The 21791-nt window shown below is 35.4% G+C and overlaps 5 protein-coding genes across 6 annotated transcripts; 3 read left to right on the top strand and 2 right to left on the bottom strand.

The window, feature by feature from the left end:
* Nucleotides 1-4207: 4207 nt before the first annotated feature.
* LOC116169218 (odorant receptor 67a-like) lies at nt 4208-5506 on the top strand. Its single transcript, XM_031485245.1, has 5 exons — nt 4208-4286; nt 4345-4478; nt 4533-4847; nt 4903-5046; nt 5189-5506. The coding sequence occupies exons 1-5, from the start codon at nt 4208-4210 to the stop codon at nt 5504-5506; spliced, it is 990 nt and encodes a 329-aa protein (XP_031341105.1).
* A 1764-nt stretch (nt 5507-7270) lies between these two features.
* Nucleotides 7271-9061, top strand: LOC116169938 (odorant receptor 49b-like). Its single transcript, XM_031486151.1, has 6 exons — nt 7271-7502; nt 7551-7684; nt 7841-8137; nt 8241-8417; nt 8473-8733; nt 8781-9061. The coding sequence occupies exons 1-6, from the start codon at nt 7274-7276 to the stop codon at nt 8838-8840; spliced, it is 1158 nt and encodes a 385-aa protein (XP_031342011.1). The 5' UTR covers nt 7271-7273; the 3' UTR covers nt 8841-9061.
* Nucleotides 9062-11994: 2933 nt separating this feature from the next.
* LOC116168778 (protein YIPF1) lies at nt 11995-13172 on the top strand. 2 transcript variants are annotated; one of them, XM_031484758.1, is made up of 2 exons: nt 11995-12284; nt 12341-13172. In XM_031484758.1, exons 1-2 carry the CDS (start codon nt 12095-12097, stop codon nt 13096-13098), a joined length of 948 nt encoding a protein of 315 aa, XP_031340618.1. In that variant the 5' UTR covers nt 11995-12094; the 3' UTR covers nt 13099-13172. The 2 variants fall into 2 exon arrangements, with proteins under 2 accessions (XP_031340618.1, XP_031340617.1); XM_031484757.1 differs by having other exon boundaries at nt 11995-12293.
* Nucleotides 13173-13412: 240 nt separating this feature from the next.
* LOC116168779 (ragulator complex protein LAMTOR1) lies at nt 13413-14595 on the bottom strand. The gene is made up of 5 exons (XM_031484759.1): nt 14400-14595; nt 14272-14348; nt 14138-14224; nt 13881-14088; nt 13413-13826 (listed from the first exon to the last, which is right to left on the bottom strand). Exons 1-5 carry the CDS (start codon nt 14445-14447, stop codon nt 13731-13733), a joined length of 516 nt encoding a protein of 171 aa, XP_031340619.1. The 5' UTR covers nt 14448-14595; the 3' UTR covers nt 13413-13730.
* Nucleotides 14596-18134: 3539 nt separating this feature from the next.
* LOC116167540 lies at nt 18135-19082 on the bottom strand. The gene is made up of 5 exons (XM_031482924.1): nt 18969-19082; nt 18795-18924; nt 18625-18748; nt 18404-18580; nt 18135-18358 (listed from the first exon to the last, which is right to left on the bottom strand). Exons 1-5 carry the CDS (start codon nt 19022-19024, stop codon nt 18240-18242), a joined length of 606 nt encoding a protein of 201 aa, XP_031338784.1. The 5' UTR covers nt 19025-19082; the 3' UTR covers nt 18135-18239.
* Between the last annotated feature and the right edge of the window lie 2709 nt (nt 19083-21791).

The raw sequence follows: 21791 nt of genomic DNA, 5'->3' as shown, positions 1-21791 counted from the left end.
AAAAAGACAATTATCCTGCTTTCGGTCGCAAGAAAAGTATTAATCTAAGAGCCAGTGAAAAGCAGACCCAACATATTTCAGTAAACCCTCAATTTTGTTCAAAGACTCTCTTATACTTACTGTTCATGAGTGGGGGACTAACTTAGCCAGATCGAGGTAGGTTGAGTGGCGCTCGGGTGAAACAGGCATAAAAATTACACCATATTTGAAAGTATTTTAGTAAAACTGCCATTGACATACTTTAAATTATATCATTTCTTTTATTGGAAAATCACGATGGCAGATAGTTATGGTGGTTGTGACGTCACGGCAGTCGCTTCTCAAAATTGAAAAAAAAATTAGTTTTAAAAATATTTCAGTAAATCTGAAATTTAAATATGTTATTCTTTTAACAGTATTTCTAGCTTACATTTATCATGGCAGACATTTTCATCGGTTATAACAATCTGGCAGACAGATAAAGTACCGCTCGAGCATACGTATACTTGTGTACAGTAAGTAGGTAGGTACTTACTTTTCTGTCAGTTTAATCAACATGTTCTTGAATTTACTATTACCTACTATTATTAAGGATCCTCAGATCCTTTATAGTTTTGTATTGTCGTCCGTCCGTCCGTCCGCGCTATAACTCTTTTTTAAAGTGGCAGATCGTGTTGAAATTTGGTATACGGGTACTTTGAACATTAAGGACGGACGCTAGTGATTTTCAGGAAAGTGGCTCAACAGGAACAAAAGTTATTAATTGTTTTCTTAACATTCAATAATACAAAATTAATGCTTTTTGCTTTTAAAAATATATATATATACTGTTCGATATATTTATTACAGTAAAGTTCCATCAGCATCATCAGGCTCATCTTCTTCGTCGTTAGATAGGTGCTCGTCTTCCTTTATGTTCATATTCATATCTGTATATGTAACCATAAAATTTAAATTTGTAAATCGAATCAAGTATTTTTTTTATAGAATTCGTTGTAATGTAATTACCTGGAGAGTCTTCCACCAAATCACTGACAAGGTCCGGAAGTTGATCTCCTTCAAACCATTTAAAAACGAAATAACCTTCTTCCTCTATCCAACCATGTTCCAGTGGGGTCAATGTGGTAGGTTCTTGTTTGAAAGCAATTTTCCATAAGCTCGAAATATAATGATCTCTTAAGAACTGCTGGTATAGCTCGACTTTGCAAGGTGGAATAGATCTGGCGTCGAAATTTCACACTTTTTTAATGAAATTTTATTCTTTTACGAAGATTATATTCAAATCGTTGTACAAACGATTTCATATTGATCATGATGGCAAGAAAGGAGGATCTTCAAATTTACTTTACTAGGGAGTATTGTGTTTGGCGGGGTATATTCAATAAACCCTAAGCACCCGGAGATGTGTCCTACCTTACAACTTTCAGCCCTAGGGTCTCCCATTACGCTTAAAAAAAGACAGTTGAATTTTCTTTTCTTGACAAGCAAGTATTTGGTATTTCATTCATTCGAAGGTCCCTTCCCGAGGCGTATCGGGCGAGTAGGAAAGGGTTATAAATCTGGGGCGTATAAAATATTCCCCACTATACGAAGATGTCATCCATATTGATCATGATTGTAGAGACAGAGGATCTTCAAATTTATCTTCACTGGGGAGTATTGTGTTTGACTGGGGGGCGGGGTTATTCCATACCCCGCAGACCCCTGGGGATATCTCTCACCTTAAAACTTTCACACCTAAGGACTTTCATTGCTCATTACTCTTAAACCGTTTTTGAGAGTCGAGGAGGAGGACTGTGGTTGGTAGAAATGAATTCCTTTCGTTAAGAGCTTTCATTAAAGTACTATGAAGGATAAAACCAGTTCTCAGTTGAATTTTGATAAGGGAGAAGGGCGGTAGTTGGTAGAAACCAGTTCCCGGTCCCAACTACTGCTTTCCAAAAAGTGTTACGAAGTTATAGTTTGTAAAAACCAATAAAATTCATTTCTATGAAACTTCTCGATTATAATATCCATGAAGGGTAAAGGTCCAATCAAACCGACGCTGGAATGCGGGAACGAGAACGGAAGCGGGACGGACACGGGATATATTTGTACAGCGGGATATGCACGTATGCATACTGTTGCACATGCATATCACGCTGTTCATTTATACAAATATATCCCGCGTCCGCCCCGCTTCCGTTTCCGTTCCCGCATCCGGGCGTCGGTTTGAGTAGAAACATATGTTTACCCCTTCGCCACCCATTTGCAAAAATTTTATTTGGCATCACTACAGGCATGCGTGTCAAAATCTGAGACAAATTCGTTATCGCCTGCAAAAGTTATGCACAGCACATTTTATCTTCAGGAACAGCATCTTGGTAATAAATTCACGAGGAATTCCCCCATAGGACAACAAAATTTGAAGGCCGTCTGGTACACCTTCAAGCTATAGGCTACTGATTTGCAGAATTCCAGGATTTTAGGACAATAATTCCCCTACAAGTAGTTCAAAACGCAAAAGTGGGTGCGGACATACGGGGAGATAAAACGCAAACAATAGCAACTTTTTTTTAATTGTTAAAAAAATGCGCTGAAAAACATATTTATAAAAATCATATTTTAGATGTCACACTAAAATTCACAAAGGAATTGAAATATGTAATAATACACAAGGGGTTCTGTTTAAAAAATGCAACTGTGATATAAATCACTCTGTATAACAATGCAATTTCGGTGACAATTCAACTCATGTATAAAAAATCACATAAGCCGCAGTGTAATTGTCACTTTGACAGCGGCAAAAGTTACCTGCAACTTTTCCAGCGACAAATGCACTAGTGGTTTTTTCACTTATTCATTTTCGAACCAATTATCGTATTATCCGTTCCCATATGACTAGTTTGACGTCTGTCAATAATTGATTAGTTTGGTGAATTTCTTGTTCGTTAAATTGTCCTGCCGAATTACACTCGAGGTGTTTGGGTTGTTGCAATTCAAATCTGTTTCCTTTTAGCAATTGAACTCGAAAAACTGTCAACCTAAAAATGCTCCACCTTCGGTGTCGCATTTTTATTAGTTAACAGTTTTTCTCGTCTAATTGCTAGGCAACAGATTTTCATTACCTTAACAACCCAAATTTACTCGGTAAAATACAAACCTCTTGTGCAATTATAAGTGACAATTCAACTCATGTATAAAAAATCGCATAAGCCGCAGTGCAATTGTCACTTTGACAGCGGCAAAAGTTACCTGCAACTTTTCCAGCGACAAATGCACTAGTGGTTTTTTCACTATTCATTTTCGAACCAATTATCGCATTATCCTTTCCCATATGACTAGTTTGACGTCTGTCAATAATTGATTAGTTGGTGAATTTCTTGTTCGTTAAATTGTCCTGCCGAATTACACTCGAGGTTTGTATTTAAACCGAATAAATTTGGGTTGTGGCAATTCAAATCTGTTTCCTTTTAGCAATTGGACTCGAAAAACTGTCAACCTAAAAATGCTCCACCTGCGGTTAAAAATGCTCCACCTGCGGTGTCGCATTTTTATTAGTTGACAGTTTTTCTCGTCTAATTGCTAGGCAACAGATTTTCATTACCTTAACAACCCAAATTTATTCGGTAAAATACAAACCTCTTGTGCAATTATAAGTGAAAATATTTTTGGGTTGTAGCATTAGGAGTCCTTCAACATGCCACGGCAATGAATTTTAAATATGTCCGTTAATAAACCCACAATCTTCCAGTCACCACACTAATGAGTAATTACCCACCCTGTTTAACTGACAACTACATCTTCTGAAGGATCATGCGACTTCTAATGGTTTAGCAACTAGATTTTATAAAGACAACATCTAGGTATACTCAACTGTATACAAAACTGCTAAATGTTTCATGACATGAATCGTTACGTGCGGTCTTTTTTTCAGAATACTATACCATTAAAAAGTTATAAAGCAATGAGTATTTCTGTAAATCTTCCGCCCCAACAACTCAATTAAATATTTACACGAGTACTATATTTTTCACGGTATCGTGGTTGTTTAAATACGCACTCATTCACAACTCGTCTAACTCTAGAAATGGAACGGGTAAGAATGCACATTCAAAAAAGTTGCGTCATATTTTAAAAATTTCTATTCAAATGGTATGGCATTAATTTTTACGAAGACAATAGTTCCCGAACGAAACTCTTCTCCTACATTGTATGTTTACTCGTATTTTCGTATTCGTTTACTGCGATGCATAGTATCGTCACTAACTTTCGAAACTTCGATTTAGTTATAAATGGTCTGTTTAACTTTATCGGCGGTGTTTCGGGTAACTTTCAATTTGGTAACCACTACGAAAACGTACCTATTCTCTAATTGTATTGCAGCAACTTTAAAAACATTCGTAATGCTGAGACGCCGGGATCTGTTTGCGAAAATCCTGAAAACAATTGAAACGCTTCAGGTGAAGAGAAATACATATGAACCTACACAGAATTATGTTTTTAACGTTAACAAAGTGGTAAGTTATATCTCTCAACATTGATAAGTACACGAATAACTAATTCTGTTTCAGTGGATTATTGTTGCCGCTTCTTACTACGCTGTCGAATTTCTACTGTTCATAGTCGCAATGTACGGGCGAATAACGCATCCCAGTTATTCATGGAGAACACGAATTCTCGACGTAACAATTGTTAATATAACGTACAGCCCAAACTACGAACTTGCATATATCTACCAGTTAGCAAGTGTTTATCTAGTATCCTCCATAGTATGCTTCTCGAACGTCCTAATTGCAGCGATCTTAATCGATATGTCTGTACAGTTTCAACTATTTAATCGTTTCATCACTCAAAAATACGCGAACATATTAACAGAGGATTACGTTGTAAGTATTTGATGGGCATAATCCGATTTACCATTTTAATAATTATTCGTTGCAGCCTTCAATTCGACAGATCGTACAGCGCCATTTGAGTCTCATTGGTATCATGGCTGAAATTGAAAAAGCTTGCTCCATGCCATTAATTATCGACGTGGTTTTGGGCTTACTGATCATATGCTTTTCAGGATATTACGCGTCGGTTGTAAGTTTTTATGTCCAAGATTTATCATGATCTGCTAAAAACGATACCCCTTATTCAATTATTACCTAAGGTCGAGTGCTGGTGGTGGTTAAGGTTTTAATTTTGTTCGCGTTCTTGGTTCTTGATATATTATATTTTGCAGCTACCTCTCTTCGATCTAAAAGCGACCCAATCGTACTTCGAAATAACAGCAACAACAATGTCCATATATGTTGTATCCTACTATGGTACAAAGGTAACGTTGGAGATTGAGACGGTGTCCAACGGTACAAAGGTAACGTTGGAGATTGAGACGGTGTCCAACACCTGCTATCACATTAACTTTATTGGAACCGACCTTCGTTTTCAAAAGTCCTTAATAATCATAATGAGAAGATGTCAGAAACCTGTTGTAATAATTGTTGGAAAATTTACAGCTCTTTCCATAGTTGTGTTTGTTACGGTAAGAGGGCGATCTTAAAAAGTATGCAACACAAATTGATTCATTTTTTTGATAAAGTGCTAAAAAAAATTATGTAACTGTGAAAGAGGTCTTTGCCTGTGCCTGTGTTCAAAACTTAGTCCCCTGCGTGATTTAGTTCCTCTCAAAAAAATTTCGAAAAACTGTCAAATTTTGACGAAAAACCTTATAACAGCGAAATCGTTAAAGTTAGGCGTATAGCATGTTACATAAAACAAGTTGTAAATCAGCATATGCATGATTAAAGCGCATTTTTGGTAATGCAGGTCAGTATTTTATTAGCGAAGTTTAAAATTATCGCGAGCTGCGTTAAATAATTAATTTTATTTAATTTCAATTGACGGTACGTCTTCATTTTGTAAAACAAATCACAAAGTAAATTAAGATATCTACCTAATTTATCCGAAACCCATATCGAAATTATTTTCTTCAATTATCGATCTCACAAGTAATCTAACTCAAAATAGACTAGTGCCTGCACATCTACACTATAGCAGAAAGCTTTTAGTGAAAATTTGAAGTCTCTAGCTATTGTAGTTGTGGAGATCTAACGCGGACAGCCGGCCTGCCAGCAATGACGAATATAATAGCGTATTTTTTTCAAAAATGCGCTAAAAATTTGTCCAAGTACTCAAATCTTTAATAAGATAAGAGGTATTCCATTAAAAAAAAACGCAAGTTTGATACGCAACTCGATTACAGCACGCCCCTGGCGATCAAAAATATTTTAGAAATATGGCGACGGTAAATGTGTACAATTTTTTTTCTGGGACTTTTTTGGGCATCTTTTATAGTAAACGAATTATGTAATATTAATGTAAAATAACTTAGAATTCATTCCTTGTCTGTACGCTTTTCAATAAAGGCGATAGTTTGTATAATTTCGCGTTTTTAAAAACGAGAATCGTTTCGGTGAATCTATAAAGTGGCGCAGTGGGTAGGATTGTGTGGGAGTGATTTTTGAACTGTCCATCGAGTGACCAAATTTCGCTATCAGGGATTTCAAGCCCATAAACACAATCTGAAAAGGACCAACCACCTTAAGGGAATCGATCCATTCATCTTTCATCGACTACAAGCATCTAAGACAAGTAATCGGGAAGGAAACTGAAACCACGAAAACGTAAGTGCCATTTCCTTTCGCCCTTACTAACCCTCTGCTTAAGCTACTTAGTTAGGATAGGTAGGCGTTTTAATGATTACGCAAGGAATATTTAGAGCTTTAACGATAAGATAAAATTAATTGGAGTTATTATTATTGTGTATTTTTACCATGATATTTAACTTACACATGTAGTGGTCGAATTCATCCAGGATCAAAATCTTTGGTTTATAACAAATTTCTATTTTTTTTAAGGATCACCGAGTGTAATTATTACTCACTGCTGTTTAACAAAATGATTAATATACATATGTTGATACTTTACGGAGATATCTAAATCGTTTAATGTATTATCCATTATTCGACATGAGCGAAAAGAGTAGATTTCATTCTCTAATACTCACCTTTTAAATGTTTTATTAGACTGATTTGTATCTTCCAATTCCAATTCCTGGAAACGTCTCTTAATATGAATATGGCTATTTCTGAGGTTCAGTACCTTTCATTATAAACAACTTACCTTTTAGATGCCAACTAGAAAAATTATACTGCCAATCAAGCGTAAGACGTGCTCTGTACAAAAAGAATACTTAATGCAAGGCAATGTATAGTTATCCCTTTAGTCGATCTGCCGTTTTCAGTTCAGATGCTACAAAATGAACACTATGCGAAATCAAATACGCAAAAATTGCATTTTCTTTCCGAAATATCTACTCAGATGCTTGGGCATCAATTTTTACGAAAACGAGTCTGTTTCTTATAAAATTTATTCCTTTATAGCTATTATTTTAATTGTTTCCTATCCGTGGAATTCCCTTCACTCGATTTACCACCATTTGGACAACTTCGACCTGATGATAAATGGATGTTTTAATATGTTTGGTGCTGTTTCAGGTGGAAATTTATTTTTGTTTTCGTAACTTCTCACTCGTTTCCTTTTAGCCACTTTTAAAGCGTTAACTATGTTGTACCATAGGGGTATATTTCGAAAGGTATTGAGAACGATTGCGGATGCTCAAGAAGAACAGAATGTGTACAGGACAACTCAAGGATATATCTACAGATTAAATAAAATAGTAAGTGTGTAATTGATGAGAAAAGTAAGTTTTAATTTATCGGTTATTTTTGGCCAATCAATGGTGGTAGATCCCTTCAATGTTACTTAAAATAATGACATTGTCAATGATGTAGATACATACATTTTTCTAGTCAAGAACATGTAATCGTTTCAGGTCATTTGTGGATCTCTTTGCTACTACCTTTTTCTTGGACTCCTCTACATGATATCATTGTACGGAAGATTAACTTTACCATGCGAAGAATGGAGAACACCGATTTTAGATGTCACCCTGCTGAATATAACGTACAGCCCCAACTATGAGGTTGCTTACGTTTACGAAGTGCTGTCGGTATACTTAGTATCCTCAATTGTTTGTTTTTCAAACGTACTAATTACCACAATTTTGATTGATATGACTGTACAGTTCAAGTTATTTCGAAATTGCATACGAAACAATTTTAAATCTTTGGTAAGTTATGTTTACGAGTGATTGCCATTAGGACGTACCAAGCGAGCACTTTTTCTTTAAAAACTGATATTTTGGAGAAAATTGACGTATCATTATGTTACAGAATGACCAAAATAAAAGTTGGACCATTTTACAAAGATTTCTTAAGGACATCGTCGAACGCCATTTATCTCTAATCGACCTTATGCAACAAATCGAAATGGCTTGCTCAAAACTTGTACTCATTGATGTCCTGGCAAATCTATTGATTATCTGTTTCTCGTGTTACTACGCCTCTGTGGTAATCCACTTTCGTTTGTATATTTAAAGAGGTAGCCCCAAACGTCTCATTTTAGCTCCCATTATTTGACAGTAAAGCATTTCAAGCGTATTTTGAAGTTGTGGTTGTCTCGCTGTCTCAATTTTCCATGTCGTATTTTGGGACACAACTGAGCGTTGCATCACAGTCAATTGCTGATACTTGCTATGAGTTGGATTTTATTGGAACCGACATCCGATTTCAGAAAGGTTTGCTGATAGTGATGCGAAGATCTGTGAAGCCGCTGTATATTACCGTTGGAGGATTTTCGATGCTTTCCATCACTGTTTTCGTTATGGTGAGTTGTGGTGTATTGAGGAACTGTACTTATGTCTTGTTTTTTAGATAATGAAGAACTCGTATTCGTTTCTCATGGTGCTACGTAGTACTAACAACCTCGCTTAAGGTGACCATGGAATAGAGGACTTAATTATTTAGCTTGTCACTGATTGGTGTCCTTACGTAGTGAAGTGGCATGACACCATCAGCGACTAATACGCAAATATATAGTTATAATCACTAAGTCCCAAGAAGTAAGTGGATAGCTCCGCCTGCTCGTCTTTGTACCCATCACAATTATGTTCAAGTTCCTTCATAAATCTTAATAGATACCTGCTGAGTTAACATAGGCTTTAGTACTTTAGTAGAACAAATCTATTGTATAATCTTCAACTACAATTTGAAATTAATGTATACTTAATTTTATTAATAACACGTGTATTTTAGTGTAATAGATTCATTAAAGGCTATGTGATGTGTTTGTTATCTTGGAGAATGGAGGTAGTCTTGAAAGTCCTCCTGATCCAACTTAACATGTTAAAGTAATGTCAATAATATAAGTGTAAAGAGAAATAACGTTTCCTGACCTAAAGTATGTGTTTTTGTGAATCCACCATTTTATCCCCAAAAAACCTTAGTGTGGTGTTAACAACCACGACAAGCACAAATGACTCTCTAGTAACACAAAGTTTGTGCCATATTTGTGTAATTAATCACTTATCAACTTATCAACCGTTGAAATATCTAAAATATTCAAAATTTAAGATGACACGCCTTCACCATTACAGCACCATAACTGATTCGGAATAGAAGACGGCGAGGAATGAAAGGAATTTACATCTAATAGAGTTCCCCAAGAAAAGAAGATGGTCATAGCCAACACTTGGTTCATAAAAGGAAATTTTACACTTGGAAATCCCATGGAGACAGATATCGAAAGCAGATTGATTTCATCATGATTGAAGAGACGGAAAATTTTTTATACTAATGTTTATTCATCGAATGTAAAAAGAGTATTTATATTTTACTACAGTCGCCATAGAGACGCTTGAATAAATCGAAACTCAAAACACCTTGTGGTACCAAATCGGTAAAACAGCTCTCAACTACCTCCCAAGACAAATTTGGCGTGACACTAGCCCAGCCACGTCTCAAATCACTCAAATCGATATAACCTTTACCTAAAAGTCATGTATTATGGAGTAGGTAAGTTCTGGGGCGAGTGATTACCTTCAATGTCAAAACAGCGAAATATTACCACAGCATAAGATTGCTCCAAGTTGATTAACTTTTTCTGTATTAGTTCATCGGCTTCTCGTTGAGTTATAAAGTTTCTCCCTCGAAAGACGCAAAACATTTCAGCCTCGCTTGGTAGGGTACTCAAAAAAAGGGTATGGTAAATTTTGTATTCGTTTTCGTTTAAGTACGCTTTCTTGCAGCCCAGTAATTGTTCAAAATACTTCTTTTTTATATTTGTCATTATAGACAATGGCAAAATCTGTAGTTACTAACGGTCTCCATAGCAATGGTCTTTACTTTTACAATGTTACTATTAGCACATATATACACATATATCTGTGCTATTAGGCTGTAATCAATAATGGAAGAAGATAGGTCAGCGTACTAGAACTGACGACCACCTTTGCAAATACCAAGGTTTCTAGATTTTATTGCTCTTATTATCCTTTGATCTACCTAGTGCCCTAAACTTCTTGTGCATAGTAGTTTATGCAGCAAATGAGGTGCAGTACAGTACAAGGGAAGATGGGCTAGATCTAACTAGATATAAAAGGAAAGAGTAAAAAACATTCTATTTTTCAACGTAAGACCTTTTAACATTAACAAAACGTTTACCTAATAACGTCATGCTTTATAAAAATTTTTTGTGGGAATTCTGCAAAGTATGACTCCATATAGTTTTCAAAGACTTCCAAACCGTTGAGTGAAGCCCCTAATCCTTCATTCACCAGTAAAACATTAATAGCCATAAGGCCTCAGATCTTCGATTTTACAGCTTTCTAGAACTCCATTAATATCTCTCAGGACCCCTTATGTCTATAAAGTTTAAAAATGCCTTCTTTCTTAACATTGGAAAACTTTCCACCAAGTTGCACATAGAACCTAAAATAGACCAGTTAGTGCTTGAAAGAGTGGTGCACATAAAGCTCTAGAAAGTGCGTATATAATCATAATAAGAATCTAAATCGATCTAAATGCTCTGATAATAATAATAATAACGTATATTGACCTCATAAACACAAATACACTATGATCTTTTAGATACTGCAGCGCAGGAATTATTTATCATGAGAAAACTTTAACTGATAAGCGCCTAGAGCGTTCTCAAGGAGTCTAAAAGACTACGGCAGTAACCTGGGAAGACCTAAGGTTGTTTGGAAGGAGGAATGCTCTGAAACAGCCTTATAGAGCTCTGTAAAGCTACCATAAAGCTTTTAAAGGCCTCTTAGGGCTCCTCTACAACGTTTAGGTTACCTATTTCCAGCGCATACGGTCTTACAATAGCCTAGAACTCTCTAGCGTACTTTTAAAGCTCTAGAAGAGACCTAATTTCTGTCTAAATGCCATCGAAAAGTGATGTAGTAGTCTTAAAACTGCGTTTTCCAGGGCTTAGATGTCCAGGAAGGAGGAAGCACTGAAACTCCTAGAGTGCCTTCAATTACTTTTAACTTGTTCACAAGGCTTTCCAGAGTCACTTAAATGCTTCCAGAAAAACCTTTCAAATATTCGCGCTTAGAAGACTTGTCCATGTGCTTGTTAACGCATTTTTAAACAAAGTGAAAGGCTATAGAATCCATAAAAAATATACAACTGCTATGAAAAGCGCATCGGTGGCCACCGCATGTATGTAAATAGTTGTAGAAAATCTCTAAACAGTTCATAGGAAAGATTTAAAAGAAGGATTATGCGACATTCCTTTAGCCATGGACTATGTTTTTCTTTTATCATAGTCCATGGCTACTTAGACTAAAAACTCGTGAAAACAGAATCTTTATAATTAATTTTTTCGCGTACAAGAAGAGGTAGAATAATCGTTTCACATGATTTAGATGCAGAATTTGTATCTCTATAACTTTTATTTGAAGTATTTTTGCGTAAAATGATTAGGAAACGTTTGCGCAAAGAAAAAGTAATTTGCCAGTTTAAACGCCCATGTTCCACTTTTCGATTTACACCCTGTACAACTTCGGCAAACAGTTCAAAACAGCGGTTATTGAGACACAAACATCGATAGCCCGAATGTTGGTGTGTGAGCCACTGTATAAAAACAAATATGTGATGTGTCAATTTGTAGAGGTTAAAACGAAATCTTTAATATTTTGGAAAGTATTTTAAAACGTAGTCATTAAAAAATTTCCAAAATGACGGGCATGCAAGAAGTTCCTACAGACGAACTGTTATCCTTTCAAGATTTTCCCGAAATGCCAAATCCGAGCACGTACCAAAATGTAACCACCGCCTCAATACAAATAACTGACGATATTCCCGAAAAGGAAAGTTCTAGATCATTGGAAGCGTTACAGAGAAAGGAAGACACGATATCTTTAGAAGGTGGCAGAGGTAACTTCCAACAATACGCATAACTGTGTACACATCCTTCATTGTAGATGGGACTTCGAAAGCGTTCTGGACCTTAAACTATTACCAACAATTCTTCGATGTAGACACTTCGGAAGTGGTGGAGCGACTATGGTCTTCAGTTATTCCAAAAGGAAATAAGTTAATGAGTAACCAGATAAAGCTTAAACCGGACTTGTATGGTCCATTTTGGATTTCGATGACGCTAATATTTACAATTGCAATAAGTGGTAATGTGGCCAGTTATCTGCAGCATGCAAACGAACAGTACCATTGGAAGTACAACTTTCACTTAGTATCCTATGCCAGTACAGCAATTGTGATTTATGTTAGCATTATTCCTTTAGTGCTGTGGGGGCTATTAAAGTGGACCATCGAGTCATCAGAATTAGAACAACTTGTTGAAGAAACTATAAGCACACCACTAGAATTGGCATGTGTTTACGGATATTCGTTATTTATATACATTCCGGTGTCAATACTTTGTTCCATTCAGATAATGTGGCTGCAATGGATTTTGGTTTTAATTGCAACCGTTTTATCTGGAGCTGTTCTAGTCTTCACTTTGTATCCTGCTTTGCAATTATCAAAGCGAAAGTTTATTTTAATGGCCTACATTGTGTGTTGCCATTTATTGTTAGCAATTGGTTTTAAGGTGTTCTTTTTCCACATGCCAGATTCTACCTTTAGTGCAGTTACACATCCACCGCTAATTCCAGTACACCAAGCAGTATCTCAGCATCCTAATGTTACAATTGATAAAGATATTAAAGGTGTGAAATTGTAAGTTAGTGTTCAAATCTGTATTCAATAATTATGTATTAAAGTATCTCTAAATGTGTTACCTATCTACAACTTAAATTTTGAGTTTTCATCATTTTTTCATAAGCAGTTTTGGCTTATGTACGATTGTATGAAGACACTTGGTGTGTAAAGGTCCTTTCATCACACTTGTGCATGACATTGTGCAAAATCAGGGAATTGCAAATACAATTTATTACAGGAATTACAAGTATTGATACAATAAACTTATGCAGACTAATTCACCATTATACCAAAACAACCAGCTCCTTGGTGTAATTTTTTGTAATAAAACTCCCCTTTTTTGTTATGGCAATTTAATAAAGCTTTCTCATATAATTAACAATGACTATAATGCTAACATTTTATATCTGGTTGTTTACGTGATATGATTTGTCCACAATGAGTATGTCTAAAATAATTCCAGATAGTCCCTTAAAAATACCTTCCTATCAGTGTAATATCACTTATACAACTTTGTAGAGCAATAAATAATACAACACAGACTTAAATTGATCAAACATTTTAAAAGAACAGTTTTAATCGTTTAGAAAATACTTATAATCTAGCAATAATGCCGTTATAAAATATAGTATTTTTACATAGTACAAGAGTGGCCTAGTCAGGAACTCGAAACAACACCACCATATCTTCTTTATGTTCCACTTTTATCTCGCCAATAGCTGCGGCAGCTTTAGATACTGCTGTGCTTATCTAAAATTGAAATGTACAATATATTTCTCTGCACATACCACGAGAATGACTCACCAAGTTTAAATCATCTGCACTAATCGATTCAGAACATATGACCTTTTCTGGAATCGGCACATCTTGTAAAACACAAAGCTTATGTCTAACTGGTAACTTATTACTAGCGCAAGCCTGCTGTAACTTGGAGGAATATTGTCGCATCCGTTCCACATATTCGTGTTGCTGTAAATTGTGTGAATCCAAAGCGGCTACGTCTATAACATTTCTGAAACATACAAATGTTACACTACAATAAATTAATAAAGGTCACTCACGTTGCCGTCTCCTGTAAAATACGATTCAATGCCGATTGCTCATCAGTCTTTTTAGGTAAAGTATTCGAATTATTTAAGAAATCTTCACTGGAAGTAAACATTTAAGGCAGGATCAAGAGACTAACAATAAATACCTGTTATATTGAGGTATGTTCGCACTATTGGAGACCGGATCAACAAGTAAATGAGTCCTTTCATTCGGTTCGCCCCTCTAGAAGGAAAAAATGTGAGAAAACCCGAAATTTATGATAAAGCAATGTACTTGTTGTGCACTGTCCTCTTTGCAAAAAAAACTATAACAACACCCCATTTTTTACGCTTAAATTTTTACAGCATAATACGACACTAACTACAATTATCTACTGTAAAATTATCACTTTTGTTAAATAATTGGTATTCAAATTATCTACATAATATTTTCTGAACTTGAGAATTGACATAAAAATGACAAACAATGCGTCACATGGTATATATTATCTGAACTGGAGGTGGATAACATGACGCGCTTTGTTTACAGAGTGCGCCAAAAAATTAGTAGTTTTAAATTCTCATTATTGAATTAACCGAATTTGTTTTTTGCTTAACATAATATTATTCCAAAATATACGTTCTAATTAACAGCACGCTTCTTATTTTCTCTGAGGTACCAAGAGGTTATTGGCCCAGTGTAAAGTAAAGAAATTTTTTTGGAAGTTTTGGAAACGTCTTTACGGTATTTTTTCAACGAATCCTTTAAGCGCTGGTGCTGGAGATGAGAGCAAGTACTACTCAAGGTACTGGGAGGTTTGGATCACCTGCGATACAGGATAAAGTGTCTAGTTGGTCGCTGGGTGTCCTGGAACCTCGCTGTACAGATGTAATTGGAGCACGAAGATCTTTGGGGGTGGCAGATGAAACACTTCCTACAGTAGATCCCAATATGAGAAGAACTCAAAGGCCAAGGTAGCGATACTGTTAAATCCTATTGACTATGTCCACCTTTTGCACGTGATACGTTGTCTAAGGTGGAACAAGCTTTCGATGACTCAGCTTCTGAACAAAAAAGGTCTCGTGTATATGCTCGTCATCATAAAGCTGATGCTTGCAAACTCTTTGGACCACTAGGTGAATAAGATCGTGTCTTTCATCTTTGTAATTAATGGGAATCTGTGTTGATGTAATTGAAGATCCTACAGTAACGGTACCCCAAGGCAAGGAAAAATTTGCTATTCGTCTTTCTTTATAATTTTTTACTCACTCACCTTTGTTTGTAAGATAAAAATAATACCTTTACCATGTGTTTCATTATTTGGAAGATTTTAAAAAATCAAAAAGGTAAGTACAGTTCAGGCTAAAGTAGAAACGTAATCTCTCACATTGTTAGGAGAAAATATTTGTTTGGTCCCCTTTACATTCAGTTGTTTTATACTAATTTACTATCTAGGGGGTCGAATATTTGCGTACCTATATACGAAATTTTTCTTCACACTTTTTTAAACAATTATATCAATTCTTGATTTCCCCAAATGTAATTTTAAAAATATATTTAAGAGTTCATAACATAAATTACTCCCGTATAATCGATTACTAACTATTCAACAACTAATATAATTTCCAGGCCATTACGACATTTTTGTTCTATGTGTATTGTTTTCTTTATTTTACAAATCTTCGGAATGTCCGAATTTTTTGATTACTCCATTTCTTAAAAACTTTTCAAATTCTTCAATTTTTTCAGATTGTTTATGATGCAGAGGTTCTTCAGAGATTTTGGTTTGTTCGCATGTTTAATTTCTTTAGATTCTTTATGGCATCCTTCAAATTTTTTGAGTGCTTGGTTTTTCTTCTAGTCTTTTAGAGTGTACGTGTTCTTTGAATTCTTAACGCTTTTCAGATTGTTTCGAATCCCAGAGTTCTCTTCAATTTTTTCTTAAATCTACAGGTTCCTTAGATTCTTTCGTTTCCTCGAGTCTTATAAACTTCTTTGATCTTTCAATTCTTTCTCACTTTTTTTTGGACTGTTCGAATACACTTCAACACTGTAAACGTTCTTAGAATTCTTCTGGTGACACCGTTTCATTGAATTCCGTTGTTTCTCGAGACGAAAAAATTTCAAATTTCAAATTCAATTCATTTTACTTTTGCAAGCTCAATAGCCAGAATAAGTAGTTACAGTGCTTCCAGTTAAAATTCAAATTCAATTCAGTTTGCTTAGTTTTACAAATTCACACTTTTTGACATTCTCGATGAAGGCGCTGCTACTCGCGCTATATAAAGCCCGCTTGACATGGAGCAATAAAAATTGCAATTGCATGCAAGTTGCAAGAAAAATTGCGAAAGGCATGCGCAGTTCAAAGCCAGCTGATCAATTGCTGCAAGAGACTTGCGTGCAATTTTTATAGGACCGGTGCTATTTTTCTTGCATTAATCGCGCAATTCTAGGGATAAATCTAGTTGTTTTTGTGTCACCAACCTAGTAAAATACAGGGGCGGCAACTATGATGCTGAGAGCCGCACTCATTACTTGTTTTTATTAATCTGATTTATTCTTGTAATTTTCATGTTTCTTCAAGCAATCAAAATTCAATTTTTATTTAAGGTTAGCAGATTTGATGACAAGTCCATATTTTCTTCTGTTGGCAGACATGTGGCAATTGAAATAGAATTGCACCATGTCAAATACCATGCAATGCTTATTGCATGCAAGGATTTGACCTTGCAATTTCTTTCTGCAAGTTCTTGCGCGTTGTATTGCTCCATGTCAAGCGGCCTAAGAAGAAATATCGATTATAGTGTTCTTGGGTGACAAGTTGCCTATGGTTCAGTGGAATTACTTTCAATACAATACGCTCCCTCCATATATCTAGTTCTTGCATGAAAAAACGAATATAATTTTAAATATATTAGATTCCGTCTTAAGAATGCCCATATTTCTTGGTTCGGTTGGCTAAATTTAGGGCAAAGGTGCTAAATTTAAAGTCGAATCGGAAAATAAAACCATTTACTCTTTCAGTATACATCGCAAAGTTGACAATTTCCTATTATCCACTGACATTTTAAACTGCCTTTAAGTTTAATTCAAACTCGTTTGTTAAGTTATCTATAAAATTCATTGTTTCTTATAAAGTCCGTCGTCAACGGCAACGTCCTTTGTACATTACACTACCCTATACGCTGCTTAATTTTTCATACCTAATGTTGTTGATTCTATTACCATGGTTGCTACCTACGCCAGCCTTGAGAAACATTTTTCCCTCATGTTAATAAATAATAAAAGATGAATTCGGATAGATATGCTTCACGGCCGGTAGTGTTATAAATTCTTGAAGATAACACGGTGGAAACTATTGGTGGGATACACTGTTTTAATCGATAACAAAAAATGCTCTAATAATAAACTCGAGAACGCAAAAAGTGATCACACTCATTTTCCTATGATAGGTTATTTATGTTTTCTTGTTTATCGTTTGTAGGTGAGAGGGCCCAAAGTTACAATCGATAAATAATCAGCACTCTTAAAGATACGGGAAATACACGCTTAGCTGTTTTCAATCTAAGGTATAATCTGTTCTGAACTATCGGTATTCCAATCTCTATAAACGATAGTGAAACAAAAGTCGAACCAACCCAACTGGAGATTAATGTTTCAATACTAGCACTGAATAAGTAATAATTACTTATTCAATGATACTACGTAGTACTGTACATTTTTTATCGGAGAGATTTTATGGAACAGAAATTAGTATCCTGGCCGATACAATACTTGTACACCTAAACTGCGAGTTGCACATAACAAGTTGTAATGGCCTTCCGACTGAATCCACCTACCACCCCGTGAATTAATCTTGTGGTTGTAATTTTTGGACAGGGTTTAAATACCCCTAGAAGGAAAACCCGTGTAATCTTACTAACTGTAGGCATCTATAATCAGTTCGTGTTCAACCATAAGGAATCAAGATTAATGTGGTTATTAAAATATTTGGTTGTAATAAATGACATCTTCAACTGTGTTGTGGCGTTTGTAAGGATAATTCAGATAGTGAAACATAAAGGAATCGATCACTATTAAGCAGAAATGTCAGATGTGACAAATATTGTAATTCATTTCTTCTGTCATTTAAAATTACTGCAACACCACCTTTCCATGTAGCTCTTCATTCATAATCAGTTCACCTAAATCACCAATCATTCCCATATACTCCGATTTACCAGTCGTGACATTGAGAATCTTGCGGATGTGTGCTAAAGATAGGTAATATAGCAGGAATACGTTTATTGGCCACCTACGTTGAGGTTCCAAATTGTTTGCGACTTTAATTCTCTTAGGGGGCTCCATTGCTTGAGGGTTAATCACGACAGGATCCCTATGAGCATACCTTTGCGATGTCAGGGGAATGTCCCAGTCGTCCGGTAGTCTAAACATGTTTTTCTTCCGAAGTTCCTCTTTGTACGCATTATCCTTCTCTGAAAAGTCCAAGTAATACCCACCCATTTCCATTTCTTCTTACCCAAATCGCAATAGTCAATTTGGTAAACTGTCCTCCCGTTATAAATAAACGTCTTAGTCATAACTTCGTTATTAATCGGTTCCTTAAAATGCATTCGTGCAAGCTTTGGGTGATTTTCTTCGTGCTGGAATTGAAAGTAATTACTTAAGTTTGAGAGGTTCCTAAAGTACCAAGTGTAGATAGGTGTCGGCGTCTACAACCGGCGGTTCGGGGGATGTTGGATCGCTGCTGAGCTGCAAGTAATTCTTGAAGGATTCTCCCAGGGGATCACTAAACTCTTGCGTCCCCTTCACAACATCTCTGTGAAGTGGTAGCTGTGAAACCTTGTTTAATGTTATGCTTACGTTTTCACCCGTTTCGGGTAGAAATCTCTTCTATACGTAGTTAAAAAGGGGTCCATAGCAAATTAATCAGAATTTGTCAAAATAATTTAGTGAAAGTACATAATTGGTTACTAGATTTATCTTATGTAAGATCACAGATATACACATACAGTATAACCTTCCTTTTTTACAAAAAATCGACTACAACAAAATTTCTCGGGAAAACACTTTTTCTTATTAATTTTGGTGCGTAGAATCGAAAACGATTCGTACTTTTTTGATTAGACAATCAAAAGTTATGGACTAAAAACCAATTTCGAAAGAAAATTTAAAGGGCTGTAACTTTTGATCTAGTAGCCCAATCTTGGAACTGTCTGAAATTATGGAATCTACAGCCCATATTCTATAAGAAAATGTTTTTTCCGGTCGATCTGAGACAATTTTTTTCTTCCGGCCTCAAAAAAAGGCAGTGTATAACCTTCCTTTTTTACAAAAAATCGACTACACCAAAATTTCTCGGGAAAACACTTTTTCTTATTAATTTCGGGGCGTAGAATCCAAAACAATTCGTACTTTTCCGATTAGACTTCTCAACCAAAAGTTATACACTAGAAACCAAATTCGAAAGAAAATTCAAAGGGCTGTAACTTTTGAACTGGTAGCCCAATAATTACATTCTATAAGACAAATTTTTTTCCCGGTCGATCTGGAAAAATTTTTTTTTTCGGGCCTCAAAAAAAGGCGGTGTATAACATACAACAGATTGCTAACCTTATGTATTTTATGGGTAACACATTTAGGTATACTTAAAAGCGCCTTATATTGACCAGCAGTTTATACACGCACAAAAAACGAAATTTTGCAAAAACGTTTTTATTTTTTACCGAAGTTATTTAAAAAGGTATTTCAAAATATTTTAAAAAAATTTTTCCCTTTAAATTTTATATCGGACGTTTCGTCTCCGGCTAACCATCATCAACTTTGCTTTTTGTGAGCATTTTTTCTGATTTTAAAATATAAACATCAATATTTTTTAAATATTATTAAAATATCTTCTTTTTTGCCTTGCAAACTTTGTCTTGAGTAGTGCATGTTTGTAGTTTTTTGCGTGTTGCGTTTGCGAATTACCAGCGCCATTTCTTATTAAAAAATAGTGATATTTACATTTTTGAAATAAAAAATAAAAATATGCTCTATCAAATGACACGAAAAGTATGAATGACATCCATAAGAAAAAAACAAAGTTGATGCTGGTTAACCGGAAAAGAAACGTCAGACTTAAAATTAGCATCTTGTAGAGGGAAAAAAGTGGCCATAGTTTGTGGGCTTCAAAACGTTCATAAAACGCAATATTGGCATAATGGAAAAATTAAACACGAGTGAATTCATGCTTAAAATACGCCGAGAATACATTTACTGCGAGTGTGCTGTGTGTGCGTGTATAATATCTGGTTAATATTTTAATGCCAATCTAATTGGTAATGATTTCACAAAAAATACAATGATCAGAAAAATTAATATATCTCGTTAGAAAAATATCGTACCTCAAATTTGGCGCAAGAAAGAAAGACTAATAAGAAAAATGAAAGGGGAGGATTTTTGTATTGCAAACAAGCATAAAGAATCGGGCGCAATCCATGAGATTTTAGCGCATTTTTCAAAAAAGGTTCTTCATTACGTGCGTCAGTGTGAGGGATGAGATCTCGACACAAGAAAAGCTAGAAGCTGGTTGATGACTCGTCATTAGATATAGTGCAGCGAGTTTTTTCCCCTAATAATTTCGGGATGATGTCCAAACTTTTAATTATTCACTAATTTCATCGGGGAAACTGCAAAACATATTACTTTGATCGAGACTTTGATGCACAGGAACTAAATGATGTGGTCTTCCTGTCATACTGTCATTTTGGGTAAGTTGGCAAACGTTTATGTATACGTTAATCAGATTGGGAACGCAGAAAACAAATCACAATGTACGTTCGTAATAGGAAGATTATCAATTAGTCGGTCGATTCCTTGATCGTAAACCTTATGGGATGATATCGTTGCTTTTAGAGAGGTGAAGTGGGTGTTGAAGGAAGGAATTGATTTGTGACAACTTCTTAAAACTTATTTTTTATGTTCTCTCAAATTTTCACATGGATCTCCTCTCCTGAAGTCAATGTTTCATTAACTTAATAGTAATAGGTGGATTTTTAAACTTTGCTTCTTAAGTTATTTTTTTTATCCGCTCGCTGAAAGGCTCTCACGAATAAATCCAAAAATTTGAGTAACAAACACGTCAAACCTGGAAACCAAGTAAGATAATCGGTGATTAACGAAATTCGATAAGATTCCGCCTCTTGAACATGCTATAAAAGCGTGGCGTTTTCGTCGTGATGTGTATACAGAATTCAAAATGATTAAGCTACTGATGGTGACTGTTCTACTGATGGTATTATTTGGCATGGTAGCAGGAAATTGCGACGGCACCTGTCGTTGCACTCCCGACTTGTGTAATGCAGATGAATCATACTGGTAAGCACTTCTGCTCTAGTCTTAACTATTTTTGGCACTTCGTCTCGTACCATAAAATGGAATTCACAATACGGTCACTATTTCCACTGGTACAAATTGTTGAGTAATTTAATTGACATTATCCCCTCTTGTTTTTCAGTGGAAAATGCGACGCTTTATGGGAATCCGAGAAGGAGACAAAATGCTGCAAGTAAGACATGAAGATATTGAAATAAGTACCGCCTGACGTACAAAATAAGCTTGTGTTAGTTATAGTTTCGATGTAAAATAATTAAATAAATCACAAATACCAAATTTTATTGTTTTGATTATTCGTGGGATTCAGAG

Source organism: Photinus pyralis, unplaced genomic scaffold (genome assembly GCF_008802855.1).
Source record: "Photinus pyralis isolate 1611_PpyrPB1 unplaced genomic scaffold, Ppyr1.3 Ppyr1.4_LG4, whole genome shotgun sequence".
Lineage (NCBI taxonomy): Eukaryota > Metazoa > Arthropoda > Insecta > Coleoptera > Lampyridae > Photinus > Photinus pyralis.
Note: the sequence above shows the minus strand (reverse complement) of the source record. Positions and strands in the feature narration are given on the sequence as shown.

Excerpts from the sequence above, each read along its gene's own strand:
- LOC116167540 (XM_031482924.1), bottom strand. The coding sequence starts at position 19,024 with ATGGACCCCTTTTTAACTACGTATAGAAGAGATTTCTACCCGAAACGG. Across the intron at positions 18,925-18,968 it reads TACCCGAAACGGGTGAAAAC|AGATGTTGTGAAGGGGACGC; the intron begins GTAAGCATAACA and ends ACCACTTCACAG. Across the intron at positions 18,749-18,794 it reads CCGACACCTATCTACACTTG|CACGAAGAAAATCACCCAAA; the intron begins GTACTTTAGGAA and ends TTTCAATTCCAG.
- LOC116169218 (XM_031485245.1), top strand. The coding sequence starts at position 4,208 with ATGCATAGTATCGTCACTAACTTTCGAAACTTCGATTTAGTTATAAAT. Across the intron at positions 4,848-4,902 it reads TATTAACAGAGGATTACGTT|CCTTCAATTCGACAGATCGT; the intron begins GTAAGTATTTGA and ends TATTCGTTGCAG. Across the intron at positions 5,047-5,188 it reads CAGGATATTACGCGTCGGTT|CTACCTCTCTTCGATCTAAA; the intron begins GTAAGTTTTTAT and ends TATATTTTGCAG.
- LOC116168778 (XM_031484757.1), top strand. The coding sequence starts at position 12,095 with ATGACGGGCATGCAAGAAGTTCCTACAGACGAACTGTTATCCTTTCAA. Across the intron at positions 12,294-12,340 it reads ATCTTTAGAAGGTGGCAGAG|ATGGGACTTCGAAAGCGTTC; the intron begins GTAACTTCCAAC and ends CCTTCATTGTAG.
- LOC116168779 (XM_031484759.1), bottom strand. The coding sequence starts at position 14,447 with ATGGGGTGTTGTTATAGTTTTTTTTGCAAAGAGGACAGTGCACAACAA. Across the intron at positions 14,349-14,399 it reads AAGAGGACAGTGCACAACAA|AGGGGCGAACCGAATGAAAG; the intron begins GTACATTGCTTT and ends TTTTCCTTCTAG. Across the intron at positions 14,089-14,137 it reads ATTTTACAGGAGACGGCAAC|AAATGTTATAGACGTAGCCG; the intron begins GTGAGTGACCTT and ends TGTATGTTTCAG.
- LOC116169938 (XM_031486151.1), top strand. The coding sequence starts at position 7,274 with ATGCGAAATCAAATACGCAAAAATTGCATTTTCTTTCCGAAATATCTA. Across the intron at positions 8,418-8,472 it reads CGTGTTACTACGCCTCTGTG|CTCCCATTATTTGACAGTAA; the intron begins GTAATCCACTTT and ends GTCTCATTTTAG. Across the intron at positions 8,734-8,780 it reads CCATCACTGTTTTCGTTATG|ATAATGAAGAACTCGTATTC; the intron begins GTGAGTTGTGGT and ends CTTGTTTTTTAG.